We start from the raw sequence: 10,688 nt of genomic DNA on the forward strand, positions 1-10,688 counted from the left end.
ACCTCAAGTCTGGAGAAGGATTCATTAGATTCAGTCATTCAGGATATAATTTGACGAAATTGAAAAATTTAGATTAAAAATGGCTCCACAGTAAATTCCAATACTGTAGGGGTTTCTTTGCAATAAGGAAAAAGATAGCGTGCTTAACTCGGCTGGAGCCGCCACGCAGCCATCATCTCCCGGGGAAATCTGAATAGAAAAAAATATATATATATACAGAAAAATAAGACTCAACTGCAAAAGCCCTTGCGTTTCTGCAAAGCTTTATGCTCACAGGCGAAGATATATATGCACAGAGTAGTTGTATGTATTGAGTGAATTCGATCTGGAAGGTATTGTAGGGTTTTAAGTGATACAGTTGCAGATATGAAGCCGATACGGCTTCCGGAACCACCTACAAGTCCACGGGCGACAAGCGGCATGCCGGACATCTTCGAAGGCGGCGTCTACGGTGTGATCAGGCGGGCGGTGGTTATCGGCAACGGCTTTCCGTCTTCTGAGAACCAGAGCATCGGCTTGGTCCGGGCACTCGGCCTCTACGACAAGCACACGCTATACGTAAGTTTGGTTGGATTAATTTTTGTTTTGTAGCTTTTGAAAATTGAAATTTCTTAGCTTTGAGTTGCTAATTTGTTGGAGTTGGTTGAATTATGGAGAATGTAATGCTAGAGAACTAAGGTGGGTTTGGAATTATGCCGAGTAGTACTCAGTTTGCTTCACTTGAAGGGTATTCAGTTGATTAAATCTATAGATTATTTGAGTATGTATTAAATGTTTTCACAAGCCACCAGCTATCTATCAAACAGTAGACCACACTCCACAATATCCTAGTGTTGAAGATTGGGAATTTCATAATATGCAAATAAATGCAATCAGGTAATATGACAAATAACTTTTGAAACAGTCATACAAAATTAAACATTGGAGGGGGGCAAACAGGCTACAACGTGATTTAGTGGAAATTCATGGAAGGAAACAAAGCCAAATAACCAAAGAGAAATAAGGCTGCTGCCAGAATTTCCAAAAGACCCAAATAACCAAGGCGCTAATATATATTCCGTAGTAGATAATGCTATCATCATGTTTAATGATAATTGAGGTATAATCTTCTTTTTTTTTTTTTTTTTTTTAAATCTATATGGAGTAATAGATACAATGGCCACCCTTTGGTTGCTTGAGCCTAGTGTTGTTGGTGATTTAATGTAATTTCCATGGTCTATTCACATTTATTCGGAACTTTCCATTTGTTTTATGTCCTTACAAGAATATACTGTCCATCCCATGCGTCATGGATCATGGTCTGAGTAATTAGATAACCCAAACAATTTACAGAATGGCTAAATAACAAAGTAAACATTTACTTTAGATAAGGCCAATGACTACCCTTTTGTTTGTAATTTTGTATATAATTGAGATAAAATCATTTTTTATATGTAATACATAGATATAATGCTCTCACCTCGGTTACGTGATTCAAGTGTTTTTTGTGATTTAGTGGACTTCCCATGGTCTGTTCCCTTCCCTTGTAAAATTTCCAGATGTTTTATACTGCTACTTGAATCAGGTTAAGTATTATATTCCTTCAGAATGTGAACCATTTTTATCTGTTTATTATCAGAACAAACAGTTTCTGAGGACTTCTTGTCCTCTCTATGGAAGTCCTCCATTCTTCGCCCATTACTAAATAAAGATTGTTTTTCACTTTTTCCTTTAAAAAAAGGGATACCATGGAAATTTACTTTTGCTTGATTTATTCTCTTCCCTCTCTTTTCCTATTTGAATATACTTGGTTTACCAAGTCAATGTTGTTCCCAAAAAGTGTACCATGCTTCAATCAAGGTGTTTATAAAGAGTTTTACTCATTTCATCATCTTTACATGTGGTTGAGTTTTGTCATTCGGTTTGTCAAAACATGCAGCGAGTTACAAGGCCAAGAGGAGGAATTAATGAATGGCTACATTGGCTCCCAGTCTCTCTACATAAAAGGATATATTACATCTTAAACCTAGTATGTGGCTATTCACACCTTCTGGGGGGAGGTAGGGCAAATAAACTAGTTTATTTGCCCAAGGAAAATGGTGCTATTGGCCTGTCATCCATTCTTGAAGCTGATGTGAAGAGTATTGTGAACATTGCTCGTGAATCATTTGAGAAGTAAGTTTCTGCCTTTTCTTTTTGGCGGTTTGTTCAAGAGGTTGTTGCAACATTCAACAACTTGCATACTGCTTAAATACTGATTTCTAATTGCTGATGGCTTAGTTATTTTCTTTCAACTATCCATCCAAGATGAATTTTTTTGGCCCTAGTAATTACATACCTTTACAAATACCTTACAAAATAGTAGCTGATATTGCCGTGGGTTCATATGCTAAATAAATGAATTTAACTAGCATTCTTTCTTTCAATACATCCAGTATCCCTTTCTGTGAATGTACTATCATCCAAATAGATTCCCTGCTAAATCACTCTGATGGAACAAAATGTTGTTATTTTTCAGGGATGGTCCTTTACTAGTGGTTGCATCTGGTAGAGATACAATATCAATTGCGAGCTCCATAAAAAGATTGGCACATGAAAATGTGTTTGTTGTCCAGGTTTGTTAGCAGGCCTGATCATTGTGAAACTTGAAACTCTCTTATGAGGTTTCTTCTGTGAGTAGTTAGAACCCAACCAAACCCCCCCCCCCCCCCCCCCCCCCCCCCCCCCCCCCTTCCCCCCTCTCTCTCTTCCCCCAAACTCTCTCTCTTCCACATCCAACTTTTGCATTTGTTTACATGGTTTACTATCCATGTTTGATATTAATCTGTTTAGAGAAGACAATATTTTTCATTTCCCTGTTTCACATTTTTACTTCAGATTCAACATCCAAGGTCCCACTTGGATAGGTTTGACCTAGTTATTACTCCAAAACATGACTATTTTCCCTTAACGCCTCAAGCAAAAGAGCAAGTTCCTCGGCTCCTTCATAGGTGGATAACTCCAAATCAACCTCCTGATAAGCATGTAGTAAGTATCCATACCATTGGTATTTCTTCTTTTACTGGATTTTGTGATGGAGTTATAACTATAGTTGTGCCTTTTTTATTTTTATGTATTGCGAAGATCCTTACAGTTGGAGCTCTTCACCAAGTTGATTCTACTGCACTTCGGACTGCAGCTATCACGTGGCATGACGAGTTTGCACCTTTACCAAAGCCCTTACTGGTGGTCAACATAGGAGGGCCTTCAAGTAACCTTCTTTCCATCATTGTTCAATGCTAGAATTTCTATATTCAACTCACATGTTTCACTCTATAGTGGTCTAATGTTAGCTTTATTTTTTATAATTGTGAGGATGGAACATTTTTATTTTATTTTGGACACCATAATTTTATCATGAGCAGAAAGGCAATATAGAAGCTTGAGTTAACATTGTTTTGGTATTTTTGACTTTAGCTGAAAGGTGAGCTGTAAAAGAAGTGGTTTAGGGAAGCTTACTTGAGATCTTCCCTTTTGTGATTTCAAATAAAGTGACCCTATAGTCCACAACATTTTAGATTCTCAATGTCATGTTAATAATTCTTTAAAGCAAATAAACTTTGTTTTTTCTCTTTTTTCATAACAAGGAAATACACACCCATATATATAGATACACAGCCATGATTGGGAGATTATGATTCTATGTATATGTTTAACATAGTTTAGCTAAGTGACTGGTACTTCTAAATTCTTGTAGTTGTCACATTTTTATGAAGTTGAACATTTTTTCTCAGATTTTTTATCAGCTATGCTATGTGGCAACAAAAGTTTGTTAAGTAGTAGCCTTAGTGTACCAAAAATGATAATTTTAGGATGGAGGAGCTTGTAATGATATGCGTTGACTGAGAAATGAGCCTTTAAACATGAATGTTGCAGGTGAAAAAATTGTGGATCTTACTGTTGCAAATATAATTGTGAAAAACATTTGGAAAAAAAAAAAAAAAGATCAAAGAACTGCGAGCACCATGAAATTGCTACCAAAATATGGCATTAATTTTTTACCTAATCTTCTACCTAATGACTGTCACCTTTTTGTCTAGTATATCAACCATCAGTGAACTAAAATATGAGTGTATCTGTCATATGTTTTCTTTGATTAGGGTACTGCAGATATGGCACAGACCTTGCTAAACAGTTAACAGCTTCTCTGCATAATGCCCTTGAGAAATGTGGGAGTGTGAGAATATCCTTCTCCAGAAGGACGCCTGAAAAGGTATACATATTGCCAAAATATTTCTTCTTATTCCAGGGTTTTTAAATCTTGATTTTCTTAGAACACCACTAAAGTGAAATTTGGTTTAATGAGTCTGATTATTTAGTGTGTGATCAACAGATTTCCAATGTTGTCATCAAAGAACTGGGTAGTCATCCAAAAGTATACATTTGGAATGGTGAAGGTATTTTCACTTGAAGTTTGTATTTATACGAGTAGTTGATTTCTGTGATGATGATTTCTGAACAATCATTTAACACTTACTTTTGTGTCACAGAACCAAATCCACATATGGGACATCTGGCGTGGGCTGATAATTTTGTTATAACAGCAGATTCAGTTAGTATGTTGAGTGAAGCTTGCAGCACAGGGTAATGTGTGAAAATAATTATGTTAATAGCCAGATAGTAACATGTCTGTGTTTGTTTGATGTGAAATTGCATACATACTTATACATACACACACTAGCACGTGCATATCATTGACATATTATGAAGTACTCTGTACTTTTCAAGTTCGGATTAGACTGAAATATTGTTTATTTCCAGGAACCTGTCTATGTAGTTGAGACTGAAATTACATACATACACGCACTAGCATGCACATATAATTGACATATTATGAAATACTCTGTACTTCTTTTCGAGTTTGGATTATACTGAAATATTGTTTATTTCCAGGAAGCCTGTGTATGTAGTTGGGGCTGAACGCTGTAGGTGGAAGTTTGTGGAATTCCACAAGGCATTAAGAGAAAGAGGGTTAGTGAGGCCATTTACAGGTCTCGAGGATGTAAGTGACAGCTCTCCCCCCTCTCCTTATCAATCAAACGCAAACACTACCGCACTTTACTTAAATATGCGATGTGGAAAAACATATCTCGTTTTAATACTCAAATATCATCCCTTTTTTCTTGCGCATAAACCTCAGATGTCAGAAACATGGAGTTATCCTCCACTGAATGAAACTGCAGAAGCAGCCAATCGTGTAAATGAAGCACTAGCTGAGCGTGGATGGAAGATTAAAGCGTAGAATTAGCTCCCACATTGTTTGTTGTCTGATTGTTTTGATTAATTTGTGAGGTCTGATCTAAATTTAAATTTGCATATTTCCCTGTATACAGATTTATTCCATATTGTAATGGCACAAAAGAAAAGGGTGGTAGATAAATTTTGGGATGAAGACTTGTCCATTCTTTATACCCATATGGGTTTTCAGGTATCCATAGAATAAACTTGCACACTTGACCAGGCTGTAAATCAGATACAGTCATACAGATGATGATGAGTTTTGCATAACACGAAAGTAAAAGTTTTGTTCCCATTTCCCATGATTTGCTTCAGTAATTTCTTTCTTAGGGTGCATTTCTTTATGCTATTAATGTAATTAAAATTGATTAATAGTGCAAATACTTTTATTATTCTTAAATTATGATACCTTATCACATGATATTGCTGTAGTTACTTTGGCATAGACCCACAATTGCACATTGTTGTTAGTATGCGTGAGTTACATCAACTTATTAAAATCACGTTCACAGAGAAACAAGTTGTTGGATGACATTTCATCCTCGGTAAATTTCACTTTGTGATCTTAGTTGGCAAAAGATCATAATGAAGGGTTGCCCGTAATTGACTGGCCGGTTTAAATTAGGATGTTCCAATTGAAAATTGAATTTGTAACTTTGAAGTTACCAAAATCAACAACCTGAATGTTTCATATTGTTGATTTTATTTTTTTTAAAAAAATCCTCCTGTCCAAGTATTGGGAAAAGAAATGTTTGTTAAATGCAAAGCTTTATTATATTGGAGCAAGTTTGCAACAACTCTCCTATTCATCCCATAACCGAAAAAACATTCTCAAAATTAGCATCAAACCACTCCTTGATTTCTTTGATCTCTTCTTCTTCACCACTCTATATGTATCATCCAACCCTACCAAATCTCCTTCAGTAGAGTTCATATATATTATCCTCGATCAGCTCCCTCTCTTCCATCATATCCCTTATCTTCAAGATCGTCATATAAATATATATATCTTCATCTTCAAAGTTCCAATATAATGGAGTCATCATCATCAAAAAACAGCAAAGAAACAAGCATCCTTATGCCAGAATCCAAGCAACTCAGCAGGCAGGAGAAAGGCACAATTATTGCCACCACAAAAGCCACCCCTCTCCACCCACAAATCGGAGGAGGAGGATGGAGGAAATGTGTTGGTGTCGTCCACTTCATTCTCAGGCTTTGCGCTCTGGTGGCGGCCTTGGCCGCCGCCGTTACTATGGCAATCTCCGATCAATCTCTCCCTTTCTTCTCCCAGTTCTTCCAGTTAAAAGCAAGCTACGATGATCTCCCTGCCTTTCCGTATATATCCTCTTCCTTCCCTACAACTACATACTACTACTTTTGTATCATGTAGAACTATGCATGCATGCACTTGTCCTATAAACACTACCATATATATATATAAATTTAATGAACGGGTGAAGCATAATTTTTGTATTTGCTTACTTCTTTCAATAATTAGTTTTTTTTTTTTTTTTTTATTGAATTCGCCGGAAGGTAGAAATTTCATATAATAATAATAATAATGTGTTGATCGAATATTATATTATATTAAATTGTTTAAAATGTGTAGGTATTTTGTGGTTGCAAATGGCATAGCTAGCGGATACCTAGTTCTGTCGTTGCCATTCTCCATTATTTGTATCGTCCGACCACATTTGGTCGGCTAAGACTTCTCCTCTTCATACTTGACACAGTAAGATGGATCACAATTCACAATTAATTAAGCTATAAAAGAACCTTGTACTTATATGTTTTTGTTAAACCAAATGGTGCGTTTAATAGTAGTAGTGTGGAAGTTACAGATGGAAACCGTACGTACGTGCAGGTGATGGTGGCTTTTACGGTGGCCGGAGCGGCTGCCGCGGCTGCCATAGTGTACTTAGCACACACCGGAAACTCCACCACTAACTGGTTTGCCATTTGCCAGCAGTACACCGATTTCTGCCAGCGTGTCAGCGGCACCGTCGTGGCTTCCCTCATCGCCGCCGTCATCTTCGCCTTCCTTGTCCTCCTTTCTGCCGCCGCACTCAGACGCCACTAAACCACAAAAGGATGCTGTGTGTGTGTGTAGTGTTTATGCATGTATGTATAGATAGTATCCAAGAAGAGTTTGAGTAGGTGTTATCTAATTACTCCCTCTGTCCCATTTTGCATGTCTTACTTTCCTTTTTAGTTTGTCCCAAAATGTCTCTTTCCAAAATTGAACATCACCATCATTCTACTTTTTCCCAAATTACCCTTATGACTTTTGCTTTTATTCCCAAAAGTGAAAAAGTGAAGGGCATAATTGGAAAATACATAACATTTACTTTAATTCCTTAAAAAGCGTGCAAAAAGCAAATGAGACAACCAATTCGGGACGGAGGGAGTAATTTATATCTGTCTAAATGTTTTGTCAGATCTAGATGTGAGGAACCATAGGGTGAGGATTCAACGTTTTAAGAAAAGAATGTGTCAAATAATTTTAATTTAAAAAGTATATGGTATGTTGATTGGGTTACCATATGTTCATATATAGGTGGAAAAAGACAAATCACCAATAGATTAATTCACATTTCTTTAACAAAAATATTCTTTAATATTCACTAGTTGCGTCATTATTGTATTGTATCCTTTTTTTATATTTAACTAGTATTTTCTCCCGTGCGATGCACGTAATGGAATTGTTGTAATATATTAAGAATATTTAAATCGATATATAATTATTTAAGAGTTAATTTTACCAGAGGTCGCTTATCTCCTGAAAATTTCAAATTTAGTCCTAGACAATAGTTATTAATTATTACGATTTATTCTATATCATAATTCTTACGTTAATATTCTTACTATTATTATTAACACTTAATTACTTTTAGATATTATTATTACCACTTATATTATTATTATTAGTTTCTTTTCAAGTTCTGTTAGTATATAATGGCCGTGAGGCACAATAATAATATAACAATAATTAAATATTCTTGTATTGTATTCCGTGAGTCACAATAATAATGTAACAATAATTAAATATTCTTCTAGGATTTCTATTACCATCATTAATTATTCCCTAATTTTCCATAATTAAATAATTTAATCAATTATAAAGAGAGATTATTAAATTAATAACACATGACATTTTTAATTTAAAAATTTAAAAATTCATTAATAAAACATAAGGTTCTGATAGTTTTTTCTTAGAAAGTATTTAATAAATCATTTTTTTAGAAATTAGTGGGTCAAAACCGCCAACTGCAATTTGAAGTGGATAGATCTCAAAAAAATACGCGATTTCAAAATCACATTTGTCCAAAACGGACAACCAAGTCAAAAGTTATGCCTTGCCGAACTTTTGACACTTTATATACAACCTATAAAAAAAAAATTAAAAAAAAAAATTTAATCGCTGGTTCAGCCAGCGAAGTAGCCGCGGAGGAGGCCGATTCCGGACTTCCTAGCCGCGGCCAGCGCCGTGATAAAAAAATTATTATTTATTATTAGGGGGTTTGAAAAATATTAACCCAAAATGTATATGTGTTGTTTTTGTTTTTAACCCAGAATTTTTGTACGAATAGGAAAGTAGAAATCAATATATTTTATTAGGAAGAGAGATTTTTTAGGAATTGGCGGGAAGTTAAAATTGCTGGATTTTGTTTTTTATATATAGTATAAATGTATAGATAGATAGATTACAATAGGAATTATATTACAATATTTTATAATATTAGAATAGAATTTTAACCCAGAATTTTTGTACAGATAGGAAAGTAGAAATCAATATATTTTAATAGGAAGAGAGATTTTTTAGGAATTGGGCGGAAAGTTAAAATTGCAGGATTTTATTTTTATATATAGTATAGATGTATAGATAGATATATAGATTACAATAGGAATTATATTACAGTATTTTGTAATATTAGAATAGAATTTTAACCCAGAATTATTGTACGAATAGGAAAGTAGAAATCAATATATTTTATTAGGAAGAGAGATTTTTTAGAATTGGGCGGGAAGTTAAAATTGCAGGATTTTGTTTTTATATATAGTATAGATTAGATGTGCAAAGAGAATTTTTATCCAGAATTATGGTACGAATTGGAAAGTAGAGATCAATATATTTTATTAGGAAGAGAGATTTTTTAGGAATTGGGCGGAAGTTAAAATTACAGGATTTTGTTTTTATATATAGTATAGATGTATAGATAGATATATAGATTACAATAGGAATTATATTACAGTATTTTATAATATTAGAATAGAATTTTAACCCATAATTATTGTACGAATAGGAAAGTAGAAATTAATATATTTGATTAGGAGAGAGATTTTTAGGAATTGGGCGGAAGTTAAAATTGCAGGATTTTGGTTTTATATATAGTATAGATTCTCATAATTAAATAATTTAACCAATTATAAAGAGAGATTATTAAATAATACACAGGACATTTGTTAATTAAAAAATTTAAAAATTCATTAATAAAACATAAGTTCTGATAGTTTTTTCTTAGAAAGTATTTAATAAATCATTTTTTTAGAAATTAGTGGGTCAAAACCGCCAACTGCAATTTGAAGTGGATAGATCTCAAAAAAATACGCGATTTCAAAATCACATTTGTCCAAAACGGACAACCAAGTCAAAAGTTATGCCTTGCCGAACTTTTGACACTTTATATACAACCTATAAAAAAAATTTTAAAAAAAAAAATTAATCGCTGGTTCAGCCAGCGAAGTAGGCCGCGGAGGAGGCCGATTCCGGACTTCCTAGCCGCGGCCAGCCGTGATAAAAAAATTATTATTTATTATTAGGGGGTTTGAAAAATATTAACCCAAAATGTATATGTGTTGTTTTTGTTTTTAACCCAGAATTTTTGTACGAATAGGAAAGTAGAAATCAATATATTTTATTAGGAAGAGAGATTTTTTAGGAATTGGCGGAAGTTAAAATTGCTGGATTTTGTTTTATATATAGTATAAATGTATAGATAGATAGATTACAATAGGAATTATATTACAATATTTTATAATATTAGAATAGAATTTTAACCAGAATTTTTGTACAGATAGGAAAGTAGAAATCAATATTTTAATAGGAAGAGAGATTTTTTAGGAATTGGGCGGAAAGTTAAAATTGCAGGATTTATATTTTTATATATAGTATAGATGTATAGATAGATATATAGATTACAATAGGAATTATATTACAGTATTTTGTAATATTAGAATAGAATTTTAACCCAGAATTATTGTACGAATAGGAAAGTAGAAATCAATATATTTTATTAGGAAGAGAGATTTTTTAGGAATTGGGCGGGAAGTTAAAATTGCAGGATTTTGTTTTTATATATAGTATAGATTAGATGTGCAAAGAGAATTTTTATCCAGAATTATGGTACGAATTGGAAAGTAGAGATCAATAT

The 10,688-nt window shown here is 33.8% G+C and overlaps 1 protein-coding gene and 1 pseudogene across 1 annotated transcript; both read left to right on the plus strand.

The window, feature by feature from the left end:
- Positions 1-160: 160 nt before the first annotated feature.
- Positions 161-5,551, plus strand: LOC109169273 (mitochondrial fission protein ELM1-like). Its single transcript, XM_019318143.1, has 10 exons — positions 161-558; positions 1,919-2,154; positions 2,498-2,594; positions 2,857-3,006; positions 3,103-3,229; positions 4,119-4,231; positions 4,352-4,415; positions 4,509-4,602; positions 4,912-5,020; positions 5,159-5,551. The coding sequence occupies exons 1-10, from the start codon at positions 367-369 to the stop codon at positions 5,258-5,260; spliced, it is 1,284 nt and encodes a 427-aa protein (XP_019173688.1). The 5' UTR covers positions 161-366; the 3' UTR covers positions 5,261-5,551.
- Positions 5,552-6,237: 686 nt separating this feature from the next.
- On the plus strand, positions 6,238-7,404 carry LOC109169251 (annotated as a pseudogene).
- The last annotated feature ends 3,284 nt before the right edge of the window (positions 7,405-10,688 follow it).

This window comes from Ipomoea nil, unplaced genomic scaffold (genome assembly GCF_001879475.1).
Source record: "Ipomoea nil cultivar Tokyo-kokei standard unplaced genomic scaffold, Asagao_1.1 scaffold3267, whole genome shotgun sequence".
NCBI classification, from domain to species: Eukaryota; Viridiplantae; Streptophyta; class Magnoliopsida; order Solanales; family Convolvulaceae; genus Ipomoea; species Ipomoea nil.

Coding starts and splice junctions, on each gene's coding strand:
- LOC109169273 (XM_019318143.1), top strand. CDS start 367: ATGAAGCCGATACGGCTTCCGGAACCACCTACAAGTCCACGGGCGACA. Junction 3,007..3,102: donor AACCTCCTGATAAGCATGTA/GTAAGTATCCAT, acceptor TGTATTGCGAAG/ATCCTTACAGTTGGAGCTCT. Junction 4,416..4,508: donor ATACATTTGGAATGGTGAAG/GTATTTTCACTT, acceptor TTTGTGTCACAG/AACCAAATCCACATATGGGA.